The sequence below is a fragment of the Vollenhovia emeryi genome, unplaced genomic scaffold, assembly GCF_000949405.1.
Source record: "Vollenhovia emeryi isolate VEMERY1.0 unplaced genomic scaffold, V.emery_V1.0 DF939136.1, whole genome shotgun sequence".
NCBI lineage: Eukaryota > Metazoa > Arthropoda > Insecta > Hymenoptera > Formicidae > Vollenhovia > Vollenhovia emeryi.
This window is the reverse complement of record NW_011967230.1, coordinates 1723224-1748364: the sequence shown is the minus strand read 5'-3', so window position 1 is coordinate 1748364 and position 25141 is coordinate 1723224. Positions and strand designations below refer to the sequence as shown.

The window sequence follows — 25141 nt, the reverse complement described above, 5'->3', positions numbered from 1 at the left end:
GAGAAATTGCAAAAACGTAATAAATTAATCAATATTTACCAATTTGTTGCAAGTTTAATATTATCCAATAGTCAGAGGCTAACCTCTGAGTAGGCATAACAGATTTCTCATCTTTGTCTTTCCATAGCTCTACAGAAATATCTAAAGTATTAAAGTCCAAACTTGATGACGTAACATTGGTAGTAAAAGGTATCCACCAAGTTCCTGATCCATTTTCTATTTTTATCTTAACGTACGGCGGTTCTTTATCATATTGTTCTGTTACACTTAAAACAGGGTAATGGCTTTGACTTAGCCAAGGATATATTATCTCCGTTATGTTGTATGGTAGCATAGATTGTTCTTCATTGTGAACTGTTTGCATGGCATCCAAGAAATCATTCAGAGTAGCTGATCTAATTATAAAAAATTCATACAAAATTTAATCAAATTGATACAATACGTTATGAACAGAGAGCATATCAAGATAAGTAAAATTCAGGATAAGTATTCCTTTATTGCTTAATTGGTGCATGTGCGTGTTGCAATAAAAATGTAGAGAGCGAGAGAGAGAGAGAGAGAGGGGGGGAGGAAGAATTAATAAATATTAGTGGAACTGGTGATAAAGAAATGAAACATAAAAATAATAATCTATAAGAAACATTAAATAGAAAACGAGAAAGAAAAGTTAAGAGACGAAAAAGTTCATATATCAAATATTATTAAGTATAAAATAGAATAATATAAATATAAAGATAAACATAAAATAGAATCTAATCGAAATAATAAAATTATAAAAAATCATTCATATAAAAACAAGACTGAAAAAGAAAAACCGAATAAGTAATTATGAACGAGTAGAAAGAAAATAAAGAAAGAGATAAAAGAATTATGCACATTTCGAAGAAAGTGTAAATAATATATTAAATACAATTACAAACGTTTGTGAAAATAGTGATGATACGGATGAAAAGCAATACAATACTAGAAATATACTTACTGGGATTTTATATATTTATCGATACCTTTCCGAAATACGTTATCGCGCAGTATATGTTGTAACATGCGCAATATAGCAGGGGCTACAACAAACGACATTATGAAATTACAACAGATGTAGTTTAATAAATTTAATAACGGCATTCAAAATTATTAATTTAAATTAAATTTTATTTTGCATTTTATTCTTTATAGACTTTTTTCCATTACCTCACAACATTTAACATTTAGGTGAATTGAAGATGAATTGAGTTAAATTTAGCCTTATTCATTCGTTTAGAAGAATTACGTTTAAAAATTTCCTGATTATTATACAGTTAAAGTCTGCACTTTATATTACCTTTGATATAAGAGGATAAGAAAAACTGAGAATTAATATCAGAGGTATAATCGTATTCGAATATAAGAGGATTCATAATTCCTTCGTTGTCCAAACGGAGAGATTCTTGTAAAATTTGAACTACAAACAAATCCCATATGCGCAACTCTGGGTAAATCTAGAAATAAAAGTTTTTCTGATAATAAGAATAATCAATAAATATTTAATCTGGGAAAATATTCAAGAAACAAATGTTTTCTAGCAATGTGCAACAGCATCATTGTGTACTGCGAATTTGCTTATTTTGATATTTTTCAATTTTTAAAGGCAGTATTTTTTTACATTGCAGTACAAATATTTGAAAATGATTCCTGCAATTTCTTTCAATATACTTTTGAAAATTGCAATTTTTAATAAAATAATATATTGTAGATGTATAAAAAGTTAACCTTATTAATGCTATCAAATGCATACAGAACCGCAATACCCTCATTCAACCAAAAATAAGGCGACGATGGATTGGTGTTGGTTAAACGTTGGAGTGCTATTTTACGTCCGATTAAAAGTGATACTTCCATTTTGCGCCCAATATGATCTAATTCTTCATCATAAATAATATCTTGTTCTCTAAAAATCATTAAAGAATAATTAACACATGGCTTATATGTATACTCTTGGTTACCCTCTATCTTCTCTTCCAGGTTATTGTTTCCACAATTTTAATATATCGAAATTGGTTTTCTTTTTCCAATATTAATCAAGTAACAAGAATAAGAATAAAATATTGGATAAATCGAGTTTAATTTTTGCAGATAAGAGAAAAAGTCGTAACATACTGTCATTAGAAAAATACCAGTTTTGTAACAATTTATCAAATATGTGCATCAACTTAATTATAAATACTAATTATAAACTTTGATAACAATGATTCGGAACGTTTCGGTCATTGTATATGACCCTCTTCAGCCGCAAATTCATCAAATATGTAAATATTCATTGTCAGATCAGTCTTTTAGACATACAAATAAACGTTTGAGAAATAAAATAACGAGAACAAAGTACATAACGTCACCTATCTTATTCGTAGCGTGGTCAATTTTGTCGATCTTGTGGTTACAATTTTAAGATCAATTTCCATCGTTTATTTGTATGTCTAAAAGACTGATCTGACAATGAATATTTACATATTTGATGAATTTGTGGCTGAAGAGGGTCATATACAATGACCGAAACGTTCCGAACCATTGTTATCAAAGTTTATAATGTATCTTAAATTGTATTCAAACACTACAGATATATAATTTTATCACCTAAAACCAGGTGACGGCTCATATTGCCCTCCCCTTTCCCAATGACCAACATCAAATTGTGTTAGGACTATGTTAATATTGTTTTTCTCACTGAGCCTTTATATGATACTTTTTAATAGTTTAATAATATAATTAGAATTTTATATACAAAACACTTCCTCTGCTTATGTAACTCTCAATAATGTGAATATATTTGAGCCTAGTTTCTAGCGAAATGTCTGCAAAAAATGTTTGCAAAAATGTCTTCTATTTTGAGAGTAAAAATACTTTTACCTTTTATTAAATTCATATTTTACTGCGATTTCTAAGAATCCGTTTGACCATATAAGTACATTACCTGTAAAATACGAGTCTCGATTTTGCTATACCGTCATCTGCAAAACCTGGAATCGCGAAGTGGTCTTCTATCGGTAGCTGACTCCAATGTTTCCACTGAGTTTCAAAGTAACTCGTACTTTTTTCGATAATATAACTCGCGAAAGTTAGATCACGTTCTAGTAATGATCTGCCTTTCAAATGAGTATTAATAGTAGACAAATTGCAGAGCACTATACTTAGGAGATAAGTAGATATTACTGGGGTATCGAAAAAGTGTATTTGTTCGATGCTATTAGAGAGGCACTTGAAAGACTTAGTTGTATATTGTAGCGTATTAGAAAAAACCATGTAATTCGATTGGTGTTCGACAGTAATATCATATATAGTTTTGATATCTGGCTCGTCCCAGCATGGAAACGTTCTTCGTATTCCTGTAACCCAGGTGGGTGTTGCGAAAAACCATCTACGAATTTTATATCTCAATTCAGTATCTCAAATAAAGAGAAAATTTTTATGTATTTAATTAACATAAAAGTGCGACATAAAAGACAAAATGGAACAGGTTAGTAGAAAATGCATTGTGTACAGATACGATTACATTTTATGACTACACTGAGAAAAATTTTTGTCGGATGAACCAATTAACTAGTTTTTCCGATATTAATTTTTCCGATTTTGTTTTCCGATTAAATTATGGATACATCCGATGAAATTTAGCCGATAAAATGCAGTTACCGATGAAATTTGACTGAAAAACAGATCACATTTTTCATCGGATATATTCGTTTGTTATTATATAATTGGATTTTCCGATTATATTTAATCGGACATTTTTCTCAGTGTAAGAAACAATATCATATTGTCGTGTTTTCCGTGTTTCATAGTTATTTCACAACATCATTCTTATTATTCTATTACAGCATTCTATACGACAATGTTTAGTGACATTTCTACAGTATATATGTTAAAAAAATTAAAAAATTTTAATATTTCATTTATTATCTTCATTTGTTACTCATTGCTATCATGAATTCTTTATACTAAGGGTATTTTTACTAAATTTCTTATTACGTAGTGCATATGTAGATTAAATCTTTTTACGCCGATATAATAGCTTAAGTATAATTTTTTTATAATGTATGTGTAATAGTTTTAAGGTGTTATGTAATAGTATATGTGTAATAGTTTTAAGGTTTTAAACCTAGTTTTAAAGTTACTTACTTTTTCTCTTCATCTTGATTTGTATATGGAATCTTTAAGAAGCCACCCATGTTATCAGATATGCTGCCGGTAAATTCCATGTTGAGAATATAAAAACCAAGTGTTAATTTGGGATTAACATAAAGTTCAACCATTTTCTTTTCCGGTAAATATAAAATCTTAGTTACAACGTGCTTGATCCTTTCGGGAGTATTAGTATTGAAAACCACCGTTTCCGATTGAATTATGTTCAAATATACTGAATGCAATGCTATCATTGTTGTTGGTGTGACAATGTTAATCATGACATTTGATATACCTCTGTAGCTATTCTTTTCAATGTCTAATTTTAACAGAATCTTGTATTTTACAGGTTTTACATCGTTCGACAACGGGTATTTAATAAGTGCTTTAGTATTAAACATTTCTTGAGGCAAAGAAGGCGTAATAAATATTATAATGAGTATTAATTTTAACAATTCCATTTCTATAATTTGCTGGACAGGTCCAGCGGTGTTTGTAAAAATGCGCCTGGAAGAAAGAGAAGTAGGAAATGTTAAATAAACAATTAATATTTATAAGAAAAGAAAACATTTATATGACAATTTTTGGCGCATTTTGTAGACATTCGTGCAATTAAATTTATGATTTCGAGATGTTTTCGGGGTTCGTACGTCTTATCGCGATATTTTTCGTTTCGGCTAAATAACAGCATATATTGTTTATTCTCAATGTGGCTTTTCTTTGCTTCCCAGTCTAGTTTAAATGGTGCTGCTCTTACCATACAGATCTCGCGATACAGTAAAGACTTGTTCTGTAATTGTGTAACAATTTGAGATTTGTTACTCTGTCACCCCGTATAACGGGCAACTTCTTTTCGTTTTAACCTAATCTGCTTATCAAGTACATGTATACACATACACTCACACACACGCACGCACGCACGCATATATCTAATATGGATACTTTCATATATACTTTGTGTATTATAATACCGTGTCAGATTTATTTGGAATATATTATAATCTTAAAAATTCTAAAATTGATTTGATACTGAAAACTTACAATGATTCAGGTAAATTGAAATGATCTGCGAGTAATTCTCTTTCCAGAGTTACGAAGTGTCGATGCCAGAAGTCTAGCTGCAAAATCGACCTTTCCGTCTCAGGAGATTATATCGAACTAACGATAATGTTCACGGCCAAAACCACAATAAATAGTGTTGTGTTCTAAAGTCGATAAAGATGTTTTTCGATGGAGACGAATCATATTGTTATTACCGAGAGCCTGTGTCTGTTACTTATATTTCTGAACATACTACACGATTTTGCAACCAAGTATTTTATATTGTTTAATCTTCTTCCACATAAAATGATATTATTCCCACTTGTAATTTAATGAATCTTCTTAAACAAATGCTATTTTAAAGAAATTGAATTAATTTTTTATTTTCCTTATTTATTTTTCTAAACGTACTGGAATTAATTCGTATGTTTATCAAAATTTCAAACACTGTAGTCATGAAATAATAAAATTAATTTAAAATAAGGAATTTCTAGAAAAATAGATCTTAAGAAAAAAACATGTATTTAAAAGTTATGTTATATAATAATTAAATAGGTTTTCTTTAATTTAAAGATACAGGAATCAATCCCGTATCTAAAATATAGTGAACATACTTAAAGTGAGCTTCTAACTGTGCCCTCAGAAAGAGACAAAGCGGCACACTTTTAGCACCTTCGCTATACTTTAAGTACAAAATTGACCCCATGATGACAATTGCGAGACACGCGATGTAGTAATTTCAAACTCCTTTTATCAGGTTGCGCAAGTTGTACGAACTATTTACGTAATTTACGTAATTTTTCTTCAGTTTTGACGTCACAACGCGTAAAAGAAACGCTATCTTTGACGCAGGAAAAAATCAGGGACGGCTTCAGTCTCTCGTGGGCCCCATCCGCGATAGAGTTGGCACGTTTATGGCATTAAAAAGAAAGGAAAATGAAAATGGGACGCTTAGAGGGTTAACCTTCTATTCTTTTTACTTATGAGAACAATTGCACAACCGTAGGAAACATTATATCACGGTATATATTGATAACTAAACTTCCATTTTTATCTTATTAGAAGAAATGGTTTTCAATATATGCTACGTGTATCTCTGTTGGTGGAAAGTGGTAAGCAAACGCAATAAGATTTTTAAAAAAATATAGATACACGCCCAAGTAACGTAGGTAATCGTGATCTGACAAAGAATTTCCCATACAGCACAGAAAGTTAAAATAACCCAGACAGCATGCGTGTCTAAAAGAGATCTTTATGATGGCATTAAGTTGTCTTTTAGACATGTACGTCTAAAAAGTGTTTTAAAGATATCTTTATGACGTCTTTTAGACATGCATTGCTATCGGGGAATGTTGCTGAAACGTTGTAATGTTGAATGTTGAAGTATAAATAGCTTTTCTACGTTGAATCTAGATTAATGTTTATACATTAATTCTTTATTGCTGCAACGTTAAAACAATCTTGAACAAATTATTATTTGACACTCAAATAGATATTTACAAATATATAATTATGAAATGTATACATATATATACATATACATGTATGTGTATAATATTTTTACAGCGGTTAGAAATTTTCTGAGCTAAGATTGGATTATTATTTTAGTGGAATAATTTAATTTCAGCACTTCCAACAGTTGTAAAAAATATTCTGCTGAACGCGACCAATGTTAACTCAATATAATTTAACAATGTTTTCTGAATGTCGAATTGTAAAACGTTTACAAGACAATTACAATTCAGCGGACATTAGACGTTTCTGCAATATCTTTTCTACGTTGAATCTACATTTCGTAACATTGACGCAATATTGCAATGTTGTAATGGAACGTATCTGAGATGTTGATTCAACATAAGAATTGATTTGGAGTTCTCGTTTCCCAATTGATTAAGGGCCAGTTCCAATCTCTTGGTAAATCAGCCAACAGTTAAATCATACGTACGTCTTTGTTTTTCCTTTAAATCAGACAAAGATAGACACATACTTTAACAATTTAGCTTATCTATAAAACTGGCAAGCTTATCAAGAGATAGGGAAAACCGGCTCCAAGAGGTGATTTTTCCAACCTCTTGGTAAACTAACAAATAGTAAAATTATATGTCTATCTTTGTAGAATTCGAAGGAAAAACGAAGACATGTGCTTTAACTACTAGCTAACTTTCCGAAAGATTGGAACAACCGTCCCTAAAGCCTTGTGTCCACGATCCAAGAACTGTGTCCAAGTTCTAGCTCCGAGAAATATGTAGTCAATCAACCTGCATCTTGTACGGAAAATCTGCAAGTTGATTGGCTACACATTTCTCGGAACTAGAACTTGGACACAGTTCTTGGATCGTGGAAACAGGGCTTTAGTCCCAGTCTACAATAGATGATTTAAGCCCTAAGCTTTAAGAAATTGGCCAATCACGGTCAAGTATGAGAAGAATGCGCGACTGTGATTAGTCAATTTCTTAAGGCTTAGGGCTTAAATCTCTATTGTAGACTGGGACTTAGAGGAAAGTCCCATATTATGAGTCAGGCTCCTAATATGGGATAGAGGAGTTTTTACTAAATTAATAGGCGTCATCTGTTGGTTTCACCATGAATTTATTGCCCTCGAGGTGAAATCTGTTTAGTGGAAAATTAATTGTTAGATCGTGTAATCGTAGCGAAACAATATTTGTGATAGAATTTGGACGTCGGAAACCTGCCGTCTCATATTAGAATCCTATCTCATAATAGAGGTCTTTCCTCTATATCGTTCGACTTCTCGGGAATCGAACCAAGAGAATTCCTCCTGCACCCGAAAGAGCGCCCGCAATTGACGATGTAAAAGCGAATTCTCTTTCGGAACGGACGTGGACTGGATGGCCGACTCGTTTCATGACCCGGGAGTGGAAAAACAACGCCGGGGTATTTAAATCCCGAGGCCACGTGGCGCCGCGAGGGGCGGCGGGGTCACGCGCGAGCCGTGAATTTGAAAGCGGCTGTTTTCGAAACGCGCTGCCGCGACGTCGACGTCGCTGCGGTGTGGCGTGTGCAGCAGTGCCGCGGCGAGTGAAAAATGGCCGCGAACGCGAGAACAGGTGAGTGACAGCGTAACGCGGGCTGTCGTCCGTCGCCGCCGCCGCCCCGTGCGCCGACCACCTGGGGCTGGAGTAGACGGCGGCGTCCCTGTCCCGGAAACGCGACGTCCCCGAACGGTCCCGCCGCCGCGCGACATCTCCCGCTCGGCCGTTTCTCGCGATCGCCGAGTCTCCCGGCCGTGTCCGCGGCGGCGCGTCCAACTCCGACGCCTCTCGGCGAGATAAGGTCCGCCTGCGTCTCGCTTATCCTCGCGATATCCGCGTCGAGTGGGCGTGCGTCGCGGGTCGCGCGTACACGCATCCGTCCGTCAATCCATCTGTCACGCGACCACGCACTTTGTTTTGGAGAATTTTTCCTGCGCTCGCTCGCTTGCTCGCGCGCGCGCGCGTGTGTGCGCTCGCTTCGCTTGTGTGCGCGTGCGGTGCGCGCGCGCAAACGCGTGCGTACCAGCGTGTACGAGGAACCGATCGTGCGTCAGAGCCCAGCTGCCCAGTCGCCTGATCATTGTCGCCTGTCGTTGCTTTCAGACATGCGGATACCAACGCGCACGGCGCCTCGTCCCCCGGGCCAGAGCGCGACGCAGAGGGACCCGATCTGGAGCAGCAGGTAGGTCGCTCCGTCTCGCCAGGTTTATTCTCCGCGGCCCGCGCACTGCGTTACGCTCACCGTGCTCGGAGCGAGCGTATAATTGTCCAGAAGTGACACGTAAAAAGTTGGGCGGCGGAGAACAAACTTGTCACACATCCGACGCTGTCCGTGGGAAATTCTCTAGCTGGAGCTCCAGCTTCCGGAGTTTCCCCGGTCTCGTCGCAGCGACGCTGTACCTTCGCGTGCTTTCAGCAACGACATATTCGGGGGCGCCCTGACGACGCAACAGAAGAAGAAACCGCCCCCTCGACCACCGCCTCCAAAGTTTAGCTATAACCAGACGCAGTATCAAAAGGACCAGAAGCTGAAAAAGCCAGTAAGGATGTGCTTCGCGAAGCGTGACTGTAATTCCTCGCGCGTCTGTAGACGTGGTGATCTAACTGCTGTATTTTATTTCGCACGCCACAGGCCAGGCCAACAGAGCTGTTGACTAATTTCTTCGGGCGGAAGAAGCAGGAGTATCCCCTTCCACCGCGTCCCACCGGCCAAGTACAGAATCCGATAGCGCAGCCTTCAAATTCGATCGCGACGGTGTCGCTGATAGATCTCAGCCCGCCTGGGTCGCCGACGTTCACGACACGCTCCAGCGACGGTGTCAGTGTCGACAGTTTTGGCAGCGACGGAAACTCCAATCCGTCTGTGTTCACGAGTAGCGGGAACACATCGCAAACGGAAAGTGCCTTCGAGGATGATTTCGACTTCTTCGGCATGTCCGCCAGGAAGACGATGCAGAACGACCCGTGGCAGACGAAAGCAACAGCGCAGGACCCATTCGGACCGCTGGTGGACACCTGCGCGACAACCGTGCCTCAGGTCGCTGGCGGAACGTGCCTCTTCCCTTTCGGCTCCAACAATCGCGTAGCGAGCCACGTGCCTTCCAATCCGATCGCTTCTAAACTCGTCGTCACGTCGATGCCCACGATAATCCGAGCGAGACCGCCTAAACCTCCGGCACCAAAGATACCGTTTAAGAAACTCGAACCGATACCTAAGGAAATGTGTACCGACTTCGAAGTCTCGAGCAGCAGCGCGATGAATAAGTCACTGACGCTGCATTTCTCTAACGCGTGGCCCAACGACAGCGAGGGAAGCGACAGTCCATCGCCACCCATGCCGACGATTCCGCCGCCGGCACCGCCTGCCAATTATTTGGCAGAATTTAGCAGCAGTTTCGAAGTGGGTGCTGCACAGTTAAATGCGGCTTGTATTTAAAGAGAGATAAGGCGCGTTCGTTATAACAATGTTGGCAATTTACAGGGAGATTTCAATAAACCTCACGGTATCGCGCTGTATGACTTCACGGCAGCACATCCGGACGACTTAGCCTTGAAGGAGGGCGATATCGTGCAATTGTTGAAGAAGATCAACGACGACTGGATGGAGGGAAGAATAGGAAATCGTCAAGGGATTTTCCCGTTTAGTTTCATTGATATTAAAATACCTCTGCCAGGTTTATCGGACAACGTGGTCACAGCGCTCTACGCTTTTCCAGGAGAAAACAGCGACGACTTGTCGTTCGAGGTGAATCGAAGATTACGGTAAGGCAGTTGAGGGATCTATTATGTTCCTAACGTTACTCTGATGTTTCAGGAGGGCGCAAAAATTACAGTCATATCAAGGATATCAGAGGATTGGTTGTACGGCGAGTACAACGGTAGGAAGGGACAATTTCCAGTAAATTATGTAAATAGACTTCCGCGTAATATTTAAATGTTTTTCTCCATAAATATTTTATATCCAGTGTATTAACAATCTACTACTTGGAGAGCCTCCGTATTGCAAACATTATTTAGAATTATTAATTGCATCTTTACAAGTTAATACTAAGAACCGAGTGATAAAAGAAAGTGTAAAAGCAGATCTTCTATGATCTAATTTTGATGATGTACAAACCGCAGAAGAAAATTTTAGAAAAATTTTACCGACAGAAAGACTGAAGTACACATACGAATTTTTATCGTCGTGTTCCAATAGAGATAATCTTCAAAAATAATCGCGATACTATCTTTAGGAATTAGAAGATAACAATATCTGCGATATATTGGTGATATCTACACACAATTCGTTTAGTTTACTCTTTTTAAAAAGTTTTGCACCCTATACCGTTTGCAATATTTCGTAGAAGATGCCACTAAAGCGAACTACGTTTCTCATCTTGAGATTAAACTCGTTTGTAACATTTGAGAGCTTAATTTTTACTAAACGTCTTGTATATGCCTCTTCTAATTGTATGAAATCCTAATTATAAAATGTATGAAATGTATATTTCTACATTTCATAATTTATTTATTGTCTCGATTCAGAATCTATTTTAGACATTATATATAAGGACGTGGCAGACAGTGAGCAGGCATAAATTGAAGTCTGGCATATACAGAAGACAATTATTTAAACACATTGTGCTAATGTAAGATAAAAAAATAATAGATCTGTCAAGGTCTTCAAATTGTTAATATTGAATAACGAGTGAATAACTCATTTTGGTTTAGATATTTTCTTCCCATGTGTTATTTGAAGAATGCAATTTTCGATAGATTGCCGAATAATCAAATGAAAAATAATACAGTCTCCGCTAGATAAGTTCAATGATTTAGATACTCTCTCCTTAGATTTTTTTCTTAGTCAGATCTAGCACAAAAATCTAAAATCATAAGATTTTCGTTGTATATATTGTATTTGAGAATCTGCAATGCATCTTACATACGAAGTTAGAAAATTATTCGATATTATCTTCCTTATTTATGAGTTATAAATATAAATTAATTTTCTCAAGAATGCATCATAAAATTAGAGATGACTATTTCAGTGTACAAATAAATATGTCGAATGTCTATATCTCTGTATTATACGTACGTATTTTTCGTCTAACTTAGAGTTTATTTCAGCAAAAGTTACCAACATGGTACAGTTGTATGTGTACATTACCTGAATGCATAATTGGGCGAGAAGGAGGAGAGGCAATGGACGTAGTTTAGATAACTGTTGAGTTAATCTACTTTAGATGGATAATTATTATTGTATATATTATGTATACTTAATTATGTTCGTCTGCGAGTTGTGTAATTATGTTTGATAAAGTTCTAAACTTAATATGTGCATTGAAATTCGAATGTTTCGTGGTACACACACCGAGTCATTAGCTCAATCTTAGGAAAAAGGGAATCAACAGTGAGCTCTGTATATCATTCTAAGTTATTCCATATTGATTTAAAGAGAACGGTACAAAGATTCTAAATTGTACATTCTACTCCCGTACAGTTTTACTCGGAATTCTCGTTAGCACAGTATTAATACGATATCCCAGATTGCAACGAAGATCTGCATTGGGACCAGAATGTTAGTTCGTAAGATTAGGGAAGGTGTGGCGAGTGGTGATATGCAGAACGAAAAATTGAACGTTAGAGTCAGAGTGTAATAACGAGTCGTCTTTACATGTAATTAAACCGCTATTTAATTCTTAAGAATTACGCTGTTATGCAGAAGACGCCTAATACGCAATGTGATATTTTGCAATGTTTAACGTGTAAACATTTCATGTGTATACAAAATAAACTAGAAAAGAATAAATAAACTTTCCCCGAGCAAAACTTCCGCGCTCCCCGAGACATTGCCTTCGAATCGATCGAAAAGATACGACGTGTACGTATACAAAACAATCGAAAAAGAGATAATTATTTATCGCTTTGAGTCGAATGTATGTGCATCTTTTCTGCCGTAGCCGTAGAGGACCGGTATATGTGAGCTGTAACATAACGCTCCTATATCGAAGAGGGTTTTCCTTCCTGATGCACCGACGCTTTTGCAATTAGGTAACGTTGCTGTTTCTTTCGTTTGCGTTACTTCTTCCCATATTGAATTGTTTGTTTCGCATAACTGCCCTCGTCAACAACGCACCGCAAGATCGTAAATGTTTGTGACAATTACTCCACGTGTTGCATTTGAAGACGTTTCCGCGGCACGGCAGATACGTATCCGTGTAATTTTTCAGCGTTTGCGTCACGACACTTCTGAATTTCTTTCCTGTAAGGTAATACAGGAAAAAATTTATTGCGAAATTCCAGTGGTATATGTGAAAGCACAGGCCGTGGCACCACTTGAGTAACATCTTCTCCTGCAACCTGAAAAATAATATATCGCGGTTTAAAAGCAATATATTATAAGCAACATATTTTACTGTTTGCTATATAAAGTGTCATAGTAACAACTGTAATATAAATGATATTTATTACGCGTTAAAGGTGTCGAAAGCGAGGGAAGTAATTCGGAACAGTGTAATGACGCTACGAAGTATTCTTAGTGTCAATTTCTGTACATATTGTATATCGAACAACTTGGAAGATGTATTTTACCAGTGTATATATCTCTCGTTCTCCCCCGCATTAGCCGGATGTTTGATTAAAATCACGTCCCAGTAAAGTTCCAACGTTTCGACAATTCCCAGCGGCAGCAGCAAGATCAAATGCACTATCGAGACCGCGAGCAACGTCCTGCTCGAGTTGTGCGTTCGGTTGCTTCTGTACCTAAAATTATCTGAGGCGAGAATCGCCGTTATAAATCTCGTGCGTCAACCGTCGCGATGATGACTTACGAGTTAATTCGTTGTGGATCTTGTAAGACTTTCTCATGCGGGCGATTAGCAGCAGGTTGCCGATCGATATGAAAAGCAAGGGCAGCCACGTGGACAGGGCGATGTATAGGTACATGGCGCTGCCCCATGGCTTTATCTTCTCCTGGCACGGCACAAATTCGAAAACGCTGTCAGTCTCGTATCCTACAATTGACGTGAATTGTAATTCATTGACGAGAGGGAACTTGAAGACAATGGACACATGTGTAATCATCTCGTGACGCAATTGAATCGAGGGGGCAAAGACACACGGGGTGCCTGGTGGAAATATTTTGCTGAAATGTATTTGAAAGTCTCTCTCAATCGATGCGTTTTATTTTATCATCATTTCAGTAAAAATTTTGTGAAAAATCACTTAAACAATTCTTCATTAAAGAGTAATGTAGTTGAGTTCAGTAAATTTCAATGTCTAAAATCTTTTATATGTTAAAAAAATTCTTTTTCAACAGTATGCTTAAACTTTCTTCATATTTCGCAGTATTACGTTGAATTTAGGGAAAATTGCGATTCATTTTGAGATACATTCGGTAATTTTTTCAATATAACTTTCGTCATTTCATAGTCAATATTTTCAGCAAAGTACTTCCACGAGGGATGCGCGACATTTTACCGCCGGAGTAGAGCTTCGTCAAGGATATCACGAAGCTTATGCAGACTAGACTGGTGATGGTTGTAATCGCGGAGCGATTCTGGCAGTCGCGGGCCCCGAACGGAAACACCACGGCGATGACGCGCGTCCACGTGAGGGCGACGATCAGCCAGGTCGACGTGAATTGAAAGAGCTCCATGCTCACGGAATTCGCGCCGCACAAGAACTTGCTGTTCTGCAAGAAAAATTATCCTGAGCGTCGTGCGAAAATTTTGCGACCAGCATCCGTCCTGTTCCTAGCGTTCCGAGACTTGTCGCGACGACGAAATAAGCAGACTAGTTTATGCGGTTCCTGCCCGGCGACGTCTTGATAGAACTTTTATTATCGCAAGCGTATAACAATAGAATATTGCGTGAGATAGGATAGTGTCCTCGTGGTGGTGCGTTGCAAAGCCACCTAAAGTTTTGAATTACATTATGGGGAGAATTTTCCCTTAAAATTTATCCCGAAAATCGTGGGACAACATGGCACTTCGAAGAACTTTATGAGAGCTTTCTGAAATTTCGTTATACGTTAGCTAGTAAAATGTATGAAGTATAATGACTAGTAAAATATATGGTAAAATTTCAAAATAGTATAATAGACTCAATGTGTTGCGACGCAATACCATGAGGACATTGTCTTGTTTCATGTTACGCAATATTTTATTGTTATACACTTGCGATAATAAAAATTCTACCAAGACGTCGCCGGGCAGGAACCGTATGAGTACAATGGCTAGTAAAATATATGGTAAAATTTAAAAAAAAACTCGTAAAAACTCTTCGAAGTACCGTGTTGTTCCACGATTATATGATTCTCGGGATAAATTTTAAGAGAAAATTCTCCCCGTGTGGCTATGGTAAAAAGGACGCTTCTCTTTGTTATTTACTTACGTCGTTCAAATTCTATGTTAGACGGCGCTTTTTACAAGCAAATATAATATCAAGAGGCCCTTAAAAAATCAGACGCCGGCAGTCGACATGTTAATTGTGACTTCAAAATTGTAAGATCGACGATCAAGTCGTGTTTAGAGCAAATATATAATATCAAGAGGCCCTTAAAAAATCAGACGCCGGCAGTCGACGTGTTAATTGTGACTTCAAAATTGTACAATCGATGATCGAGTCGTGTTTCAGCGCCGATATACGATAAAGTAATATAGTCTTTTCTTCAAACAATTCCTTTCTTACTGTTGGTCTCGCCGATAGGCTCCTCAGATTTCGAGCATCACCAATTGTAAGATCTTCCTCGGTCCATGTCGAGATTCGCTCAGGGCCATCAATTGAGGAGGACCTTGGTCCAATTGGAAGGAATCGTTTGAGGAACAAATTGAAGTTACAGTTATCTCCATCAACGGGAGCCAACTAAATTGATTTTGCTCGTTTATTCCGCCGGAACGGACGGATTTTCTTGCCGCGGGAGGACCAGCGAGCACGCAACGAGGCAAAATCGGCCGCGGCACGCAGGAATATTTACCATGAAGAGGTCGTTCACGGACGTGGAGTGTGACTTTGCGACGCTGACGGCGTAATTGAATATTAACGCCCCATTGTCCGATATAGCGAGCGCGCTAAGATAAAGTGACAAATTGGAGTCACATAGCACAGGTGCGCTCAGCAGACTAAAAGATACAGCATTTAGCAATACACCTGCACCAAGTGGGTTACAACGTTGTATGAGAACAGTCGAGAATTGTACGGCGCGCGTCGCGACATCCCTTACCGAGTATTATGATGAACGGCGTTACGTAGCGGAGCAAGAAACGGACGGATCTGACGAACGGCCGCAACGACAGCCAGTACGAGCGCACCTCGCAGGGCCATTGCGCTTCTAGGTCGGACTGGGTAGAATTGCGAATAAAATCCAGAACTGTTATCGGCACGGGACACTTCGAAGCAGCCCTGAAATTCAAAAGAGGTCTACAATGATTCAACGTGCGCGTAGAGGAAAGAAATCAATCAAATCAAACATAACGAATAAGAAACATACTTCTTTTTTTATTTTACTTTCTAAAACTCAACTGCTTCAAATACTTATTTTACTTTTACTTCTTAAGACTCAATTGCTTCAACGTGTAAAATGTGAGGTAGTAGCTTTAACGTTACGGAACTTTTCTCTTACCTGGAGGAGGCGTTGTGCGTTGGGAAAATCTCGTTAGAATTCACTTGCAAGATACTCGCGACGAATATCAACGTTCGGATATTTCTGTTGCGTAGCAAAATCATCGTCACCGAACGCACGCGAGAATTGAGGGCTCGAATTCGTGTCTACTCCGATACTATGTCCGAGGAGGAATATTATCTGTCCTGTAGCACAGATACGACTAACAATGGGCTTCCTTAATTAGAAGCTGCAGAGCATCTGTTGTCGATTATCATAATGTGACGTATTCCAATTTCGAAGTAAGCAGTTTGATTGGACGTTGCTCCACTGGGAGTACATTAACATCGATATGAATACATATATTTATAATTTCTCTCTCTCTAATTATTCCATTCGATTTCGAACCTCGTGACCCCTTCTGTGGATCAGATATACATATAGGATCGATAATTTTACGCCATTCCGAATGGCTTTTTATAGAGAAGTGCTTAAGAGACTGCTGGTCAACTGCTTCTTTCCGAGATATTCGTATACGGACAGAATTCTTTCTTAAAATTTACCTGTAAATCATGTAATCGTGAGACAGCATGGCATTTCTAAGAATTTTACCAGTAAAATGTATAGTAAAATTTAAAAACCCTCATAAAATACTTCGAAATGCCAGGTCTCATAATTACATGATTTTCAAGGAAATCGGACAACATGGCATTTCGAAAAATTTTATAAGTTTTTGAAATTTTACTATACATTTTACCGGTCAAACGTATGGTAAAATTTTGAAAAACTCATAAAATTCTTGAAAATGTCATGTTGTCCCACGATTACATGTCGAGTAATGAGAAAAGTTTACTCTCGATTATATTAAAAACTAACAGTCTGCATTATTCCTTCCTCTACGTATACCTTTGCTAGTCGCTAAGGAATGTCGATTAACGGGGGCGCATTAAGCTTGAAATATGTACATTCGGCTGTTGTATAATACAATCGTATATTTTATTTTCAAACTGAAAAACAGTTAACACAGTTACACAAATTTACATGGCTAACAAACGGTGTGTATAAAAGATAATCGTAGCGGAAAACAATTAGTCGTCATATAGTAAATCGCGCGTTATGTCGACTGTTAAACCAAAAGCTTGAAACAATATATTTACGTATATCTCATGTCACATCTCACACTTTCGCACCTCAATGTTATGATACTCCGAGAGGATAGTCTGCATCCATTGTGAATTAATGATATGCTATTTCGATTCGTCGTGTAATCTCGTGCAACGATATCGCGAGCTTGGGTAATTATTTTATTATGCGCAATATGTATAGGAACCACTCTCATTCTATACAAATATATTTCTTAATATGTATTATTAACATATAATATTTACATTTATATGATTCACACAAATTCACGAGTAAAAGGCACATGTTTGAAACCACGATAGCTTGACAATAATTTCACTATTTAGCCGCTCTTGCACCGAGGATGCGTTGCAACTACAATTCGTCTATTGACTTGAACGTTAAAAGTGTTACGTAAATAAATGCTTTGGCAAGTTACGTCTAATGTAACTAATGTATTTAGTTTAGTGTAACGTGTAACATGATATGCGATGTTATGTAATTTACTCGTATTGATTTAATTTGTCGTCATCTTTCCGATATCCTCGTGGTACACGCAATTGGTATAAAAAAAAGTTATTCAATCCGGAACGTAAATTCAACAGCAAATTTATAGTTTCAAATTTCCCGATAATCATTACGATACTCATGTTTTCTCTTCTCAAAAATATCAAAAATATATTACTTTCCTGTGACGTTTTGCGATGTAATCGTCAATATAAATCTCGCTTCGCTGTATACATTCCCTTGCGGATTCGTCGTCTTATTTATAATATTATTACTCTTACGCCTTAACGTCAATATTTATCCGCACGCAAAAACGTTTCTTATTGAAAAAATATTTCCATTCCTTAGAGTGATATATTCAATCCTCTTCAAGTAATAATAATTGAACCAGATCTAAAAAGTAATTTCGAATAATTGGCTTCTCCCTGCGGTATACATCCGTTTGTTCTTACAATTCAGAATAAATACATGTTTATATGGGCATTCACGAGTGTACGATGCATCGAATGATATGAGCAAATCGAAGAATCTTTGTCGAGCGATGCTTTGATATCTTTCTCCGTTCAAACATGCACAATGTCAACCGAGCTTTTCTGCAAAGCAACGCGAATTGGAAAAATAGTCTCAGACTGTGGAAGCGTACTCGCTTAAAAGTGCATAATTTCCGAAGTGAGTTTCGTTATTAAATCAACCGTCCAAGGAAAGCGTAAAACATCAATCATAATCCATATCTACGTGTACTATGCAAACTATGTGTCGTCATGTGTATCGTAATCTAGATAGACTATTATCTACACAGACAATTTGCTTCTTTTTCTTCTCTTGAAAATAAACAGTTAGTTTTTATAATTATTTCCTTGTTACATTATCATATTATTCGTAATAATTAATATTACTTCTTGTCCTGGTATTTAAAATATTGATCTGTGCAGGATGAAAAACTCCAACGGAAAACAATTCTTTAACTTTTTTCTAACAGAATCTGCGTAGTTTATGATCTAAGCGAAGGAAAGACAATGCAAATTTTCGCATAGACAATATATGTATGCATATTATTAGCCATAGAGACTCAATTATTTTTTTTAGCATATGTAGCCTTGTAACTGTATATTAAAATATTAATAAATTAACAAATTAAGTGTATCTGTAATTGCATTATCTGCAAACTGAGCGTGGTTAACGTTACATGCATTTCTTCCGATGCTTGGTGTATGTATTTCAAGAGAGAACGATTAGACCGTATTTAAAGAAACGCGAGGAAAACGGAATAAAATCTATCTCCATTTGTCGGCACGTTAAGTAATTCTCATTCTTAGAAATACGCGAGAATTGTTTTTAAGCATAGTTTAGAACCATATTCTGCGCCCCCTCGCTTTGACCGATTCAACACAGCCTTAATTTTATTATACGCTACCAAGAGGATCGCGATAGCCGGTTTGGAAAGCACATACGCATGATTCCATTACACAGTGTATCTCGATTTCTATATATATATATATGTATGTATATATACTTAAATATTTGTTCAATGGATTGATTAAACGGATATTACATACAGAAATATCGATACTTCTGTCTGCCTATAGAGTTATCGGAAGAATAATAATCGTATAACAATTCGCCTGTACACACGTGTCCGAAAATATGACAATGTGATTTTTACGATCGCTCGTGACGCTTTTATTATATTCGACGTATTATCAACTATTCAACAGATCATCGGGAGTATAATCGTTCCACAATATATATTTTATTCATTGAAATGAGAATCTATATAAATAGATCTGTTTTGCTTTCATTTTCCTCAATGTATTAATGATAAATGGACTATGCCTACTGGTATTTATGATTGAAATCAGATATGGCAATATAGCACTCGTATTAATCTATGTATATGACACAGACGCCTCTAATGCAACGCTTGTTACTTTGACTTAATTACTCTATAGAATAAGTACAAATATTAGAGAAACAGAGTAAATCTGGTATTCTATAAAAGGCTTTAACGTGTAGAACCGCATGAGATAAAGCACGGGCGTTATGTGTAGCTGCTTGCGATACACATTCGAATTCAAAACTAGTCTTTTGTTCTCGATCACAGCCACTGAACAGCAACAGAAACACTTGCAGTATTTTCACATGCTTTTGCGTACTTTTCTACAACCATTTAATGTTTTGCGCTGGCGCCTGGGCGATGAGTGAATTTGCTCGATCTACTGTCCGTTAATGCGAAAGTAACGCGGAGTTGATAGCAGTCGCATTATCACACGTTTAGACGAGCTGTTAGTAGAGAAATGTCCGTGCGGAACGTTCAACTGTAATGCAAAATAGTGCCTACGCAACAAAATTCTTTTGTGAGAGACGTTCCGATATTTCAGTATCCTATCCCTGGTTTACACGAGAAACGGTACATTATTAATAAGAATAGAGTAAACAGTACTACGATAGCAGTGCCACTTAAGTAAATTAAAATGTATTATTATTCGAAAAATTATAATTTATTATGTGATAACGAAAACGTGCCCGCGCGTCAAATTTTCATCATTCTTCTAGGGTCACGCGAACACGAGATTATGCGACGGTGTACGCGATAAAAACTGATAATGCTTTTCATCGAGAAACAAAAATCAACGGGCTCATTCATGGCAGTCTTCTACAATATATTTCCCTGTGTCCCTTTGCACCCAATAATTACGCTGATGCTGTTCTACAGCTGTGTACTGTTTGCTCTATTACAGACTGGTGCGTTTCGCAAGTAAAATTTTCGTCTTGTCGGTATGTTTTACATTTATCAGCGATTATTATCTACAACTCTTCTAAAGACTACGTTCTTAATCACGCGTGACCACGCGCATTGGTGATGATTCGTGTTAAAATATCTCGTCAAATTTGTGGATGGTAAAGCTGCGCTTTACATATCATACTTTCTAATATCACCGTGGTAAGAAATTAACCTACAGATAAAATAAGTTTCTATGTATGTACACGTACGTATGTACAATATGAGCGCGCGCGCGTGTTGCATCACGCGCGATTAGACACATTGATTAGCGTGACTCATTTTGACGTTATTATTCGTACTTGAATACGTTCGTTGTACTGAATCAGATTAATTTCTTACCTGAAAGCTTAAATTCTAGTTGACGAGTAGATTACCAAACGAGGAACTCGGTAAAAAAAAAATAAAAACTTTATGCGCCAAATAACCTTCAAGTTGACGGCATTCCCTCACAGCGAAAACATAAAAAATAAAAAGAATGAGATTTTTTTTGCAACAACTGAATAAACCTAAAAATGAAAGCTGTCGAGTAGTTTCCAGCGCAAACAGTTTAAAAATATAATCGCATCTAGTGCACACAAACAAAGAATATTTCCGAGAAAATAATCAGCCGATTTGTATGCAATAGTTTTTTTTTTGTGTGAATTAATCGCGAAGAAATAGCGGCTGTCCTCTCCTCTCTGTAATCAAGACGTTATCTATTCTCCGTTATACGTTGAATTATTGTACTGTGCATTCCTACCCGTGATATTTACAAAAAATATGTATTACATAAGTACCAGAAAGTATCTATACGTCGTAGCGGCACTTTTATCTTCTCTGCATGTGTTGCACTGATTCTTTGCAAAACTCCGCATTGCTTAGTCGGGCCTATAGATCGGAATCTTCGGAATAAATTCAATCAAGAGAACCTGTAACGTCAGAGAAAAGGGAAACCAATCAATGTCATCGAAATTATACACACGTCAGGTACCTGTCGAGGGGTAAACCGTTGACCAAAATCATGTACACCAATGCCTACTAATGCACTAAAATTCGACAACAATGCCCAGTGGGCATTACTTTATCTTATATTGTTTCGTCTTATTTGATCTTTCCAGATTCTTTATAATGCTCCAGCAAGACCAAGTAAAACTCACTAATGCCCAAAAAAATGCCTAGTAGTGCCTACTAATGCCGCAAATCTGTACACCAGAATGCCCTCAGCAGTTTACCCCTCGATTTTTTCCCAGGAATGTAACAATCTCGTAGTGCCTTACATATTCCATCATGGAGGAGCTGTCGCATCTTTGCTTCGCCAACCTCCAATGTAAACCGAGTTTGTAGTAGAGCCTACTGTTCTCCCATTCTAACAATTTGTTTAACGAATGCTGAGTCTAGAAAGACAATACACGTTAATGCCTTGTACATAACATTAAAATCTAATTAGAGCTACTGAAATGTGTAACTTGCGTCATTCGCAAGACGTAAAACTTTGAAGTCGGATTACCTCCCTTCAATCGCTAGACTCACCCTCTTGCTCAGGCAAATGACAGGCCACAGGGAACATCCTAGGGTACAGCAACAGCATACACAACCGCAGAATAACCACTTAACGTTAACGGGTAAAGTCTTTTTCAATACACTGTTCACTCTCATAACAGTCGCCTTGAACTCCTCCGGAGCCACGCGGGACATGAGGCCGTTAGGAAACTCCGACTCGAAACGGTTGCTGAGACCGAATCTGAAAGAGAGAGCGCACAGATCAGTAACATTTTTTCCATGTGCCTCGCCGAGGGTATGTAGTGCCATTTAGCACTCGTAGCGCTTCGCGAGCATCGCTCATCCTTGTTGGACATTCGCTCGGCAACAAGGCCGAGACGTTTCCGAGAGCGCTAAGTGGAATTGTACCCCCGTGACGAGGCCTCGTCGTTGAGAATCTTTCGAATAAAGTGGAATGAAAATGTTTGCCCGCTACTGCCCGCAAGGTGAGCAACAATTTCATTATACAAGATTACAGGGATTGCTGAATATGCATGCATATTCGTCGTCGAGGGAAACAAAAAAAAATTCCGACGTCGAAACCGAGCTCGGACTCATTGCCGGGCAGAATATCGAGATTAACGAGATCAGATGGCTTTGTTTGCCTCTCTTCTTGTGGCAAGCGCAGTCCCCCCCTGCCCTTCCCACTCCGGGCTTCCAGACAACAAAGAGTCTCTCGGACGCGCGATTCTGAGCGGCGCTTCACAGGAAAGAGAGAGAGGGGGGGGGGGTAAAGAGAAAGAGAGACTTACACAGTCATGTTGCCAGCCCCGCGGATCACGATGGGGTCCGGTACCATCGCGACGTAGCGCTCCTCCAGGTGCTGCTCGTGCTCCTCCTCCTCCTCGTAGATCGCGTCGAAGTCCGCCATCGCGCTCCTCCCTCGGGCCCGCCGCCTGCCGTGGACGCGAGTCGCGCGTATATGCAGCCGCGTTTGAGCGACGACGACGACGACGACGACGACGACGAGGAAGACGACGGCGACGACAACAACGGCCGCCGCGACGTGTTGTGCGCGCGCGCGCGCGCCTCTTGTTCCCTTCGCGACTGGCCGGCCAGGTCGTCGTGGTTGCCGGTGGTGGTGGTCGTCGACGACGGCGACGACGACGTGCGGCGCTCTCGCGAGCGCGATCCTCTCGCTCACATCCCCGCCGCGATTCTCGCGACGGTGGGCTTCCGGCAAGTCGTCACGCTCGCTCCGTCGCGATTCTCGCGAACGACGAGCATCTCCGTCGTGGGACCGAGCTAGGCCAGCTGCTAGGCGCACTCTCGGCGGCGGCGACGACGACGACGACGGTTGCGATACCAGTCCACCGCCAGCGTTCGCGTGTACGTGTATAATGTCGCCACTCGCTCCACCGATCACCGATGCAGCACGACGCGCACTGCGGATACAGTACAGTCCGCTCGCTCTCACGGCTCAAGCTCAAGCTCAACGTCGATCTCTCCTCCCCGCCGCTGCGATTCCCAGGTCTGCCAACAATGGACGCGCCACAAGGGATGATGGTGTTGATGATGGTGTGAAATTGGTGCGACAAATCTCGCGCACGCGTGACAGCGCGCGTGCTAGCAGACGATATACTCTGTGGTCTCGATCGAGTATTTTTCAAGGCGAGATGGGACGTCGGTAAAGCAGCTCCCTTTGCGAGATCGAATCCATATACAATGCGGGATACCGACATTCAGTGCGGCAATTATAAAAGCTATACTTTCGAATTGCTTATACAGAATTAAAAATCCTTTCATATACTTGAAGTATATGTACAGAAATACATTGCAGGCTGGTCAATTTAAGACTAAAGACGAAGAACAATTATAATACATTTCTTGGTATTGCGCACGTATAACAGCTGTCAGTTGAAAGGAACGTTTGCTTGCAAGATTGGGAACGTTACCTTAAAAAAGTAACGCGTTACCATTACTTTTTGTAAAAAGTAACTCCCTACTGATTTTAAAAAGTAACGCGTTACCGTTACTGTTAAGCGTGGTCTACAATGGCAGTAGGAGTAGTGGATTAAAGAAGTAGGCGTTAGACATAGGCTGTAGGATTAAGGTCCCTTTACGCCCGAGTGTCTACAATGGCGTAGAATAAGGATTATAATGAGCCAATCAGTGTTAACCAATGTTATTACACAAATGTTACCGTTGTTGGTGAATATGGATGTGCGAAGAATTGGATTTGTGTTGTTTATATTATTATGGAGTCAGCTCTTGACTCTTCAATGGCGTATTATGCAAACGAAGAGATCTATTGGTCGGAGGTGGTGGGTTCGGCCTGTGAACAGGCGCAAACGAGATCAGGGTTTCAACTTTAACCTATTTCGTGAACTGTCAGTGGCTGAGAGTAAGGGAGTAGGTCGTACGAAATGGAATTGAACCATTTTGCTTACAGCCTTACTTTACGCCTACTACACCGGAAACACGAGCTTACTCCGACGTCTTACAGTCTTAATCCACTACTCCTACTGCCATTGTAGACCACGCTTTAGTCCCAGTCTACAATAGAGATTTAAGCCCTAAGCCTTAAGAAATTGACTAATCACAGTCGCGTATTCTACTCATACTTGACCGTGATTGGCCAATTTCTTAAAGCTTAGGGCTTAAATCATCTATTGTAGACTGGGACTTACTTAGAAAGTAACGATTCGTTACTTTTTCCGTTACTTTGTTGAATTTCCATAGAGACTTTCAAAAATTACCATAACTGATTAATTAAATTTTGTATTTTTAGTTTTCAGCTAATGGCTTCATTGAGGGACTAAAGATTTTATAGTTGGAAGCAAGCCTATCAATTTATTATAAATTCGCGGGATAACTGGAGAACGTTGACGTAACCGAGCATCGGTAATCAAGTCTGTGGTGCAGTAAAATACCGTGCGATGACAACAAGAGAGAAAAGTTGCAAATTATTCGCGTCTCTCGAAACTAATTATAGAAAATGTATAC

At 38.7% G+C, this 25141-nt stretch overlaps 4 protein-coding genes across 11 annotated transcripts in view; 1 reads left to right on the top strand and 3 right to left on the bottom strand.

Moving 5' to 3' along the window:
- The window catches only part of LOC105567614 (glutamyl aminopeptidase-like), a 14161-nt gene extending 8766 nt beyond the window's left edge, over positions 1–5395 (bottom strand). For all 3 annotated transcript variants that reach the window (XM_012022603.1, XM_012022605.1, XM_012022604.1), the window contains exons 1-7: positions 5191–5395; positions 4147–4656; positions 2945–3388; positions 1747–1924; positions 1319–1475; positions 980–1061; positions 40–395 (exon numbers count right to left, since the gene is read on the bottom strand). In XM_012022603.1, coding sequence (XP_011877993.1) covers positions 40–395; positions 980–1061; positions 1319–1475; positions 1747–1924; positions 2945–3388; positions 4147–4610 — 1681 coding nt within the window. In that variant the 5' untranslated portion in view covers positions 4611–4656; positions 5191–5395. The remainder of the gene's footprint in view (positions 1–39; positions 396–979; positions 1062–1318; positions 1476–1746; positions 1925–2944; positions 3389–4146; positions 4657–5190) is intronic.
- The window catches only part of LOC105567616 (SH3 domain-containing protein 19), a 32485-nt gene extending 20007 nt beyond the window's left edge, over positions 1–12478 (top strand). For 2 of the 5 annotated variants that reach the window (XM_012022611.1, XM_012022607.1), the window contains 5 exons: positions 8787–8865; positions 9100–9223; positions 9316–10083; positions 10165–10428; positions 10498–12478. In XM_012022611.1, coding sequence (XP_011878001.1) covers positions 8789–8865; positions 9100–9223; positions 9316–10083; positions 10165–10428; positions 10498–10617 — 1353 coding nt within the window. In that variant the 5' untranslated portion in view covers positions 8787–8788 and the 3' untranslated portion in view covers positions 10618–12478. Of the gene's footprint in view, positions 1–8040; positions 8259–8465; positions 8485–8786; positions 8866–9031; positions 9224–9315; positions 10084–10164; positions 10429–10497 lie in introns of those variants that run through there. The other 3 variants (XM_012022606.1, XM_012022609.1, XM_012022610.1) reach the window with 3 other exon arrangements.
- A 101-nt stretch (positions 12479–12579) lies between these two features.
- On the bottom strand, positions 12580–16047 carry LOC105567617. The gene is made up of 6 exons (XM_012022612.1): positions 15889–16047; positions 15643–15787; positions 14145–14358; positions 13496–13678; positions 13257–13437; positions 12580–13025 (listed from the first exon to the last, which is right to left on the bottom strand). The coding sequence occupies exons 1-6, from the start codon at positions 15987–15989 to the stop codon at positions 12713–12715; spliced, it is 1137 nt and encodes a 378-aa protein (XP_011878002.1). The 5' UTR covers positions 15990–16047; the 3' UTR covers positions 12580–12712.
- A 1191-nt stretch (positions 16048–17238) lies between these two features.
- Positions 17239–23587, bottom strand: LOC105567610 (cysteine-rich hydrophobic domain-containing protein 2). 2 transcript variants are annotated; one of them, XR_001009373.1, is made up of 5 exons: positions 22948–23587; positions 22187–22397; positions 21934–22050; positions 21454–21585; positions 17239–21354 (listed from the first exon to the last, which is right to left on the bottom strand). XR_001009373.1 is itself a non-coding variant. In XM_012022590.1 (4 exons), the coding sequence occupies exons 1-4, from the start codon at positions 23064–23066 to the stop codon at positions 21535–21537; spliced, it is 498 nt and encodes a 165-aa protein (XP_011877980.1). In that variant the 5' UTR covers positions 23067–23586; the 3' UTR covers positions 17239–21534. The 2 variants fall into 2 exon arrangements, 1 of the variants encoding a protein (XP_011877980.1); XM_012022590.1 differs by having other exon boundaries at positions 17239–21585; positions 22948–23586.
- Between the last annotated feature and the right edge of the window lie 1554 nt (positions 23588–25141).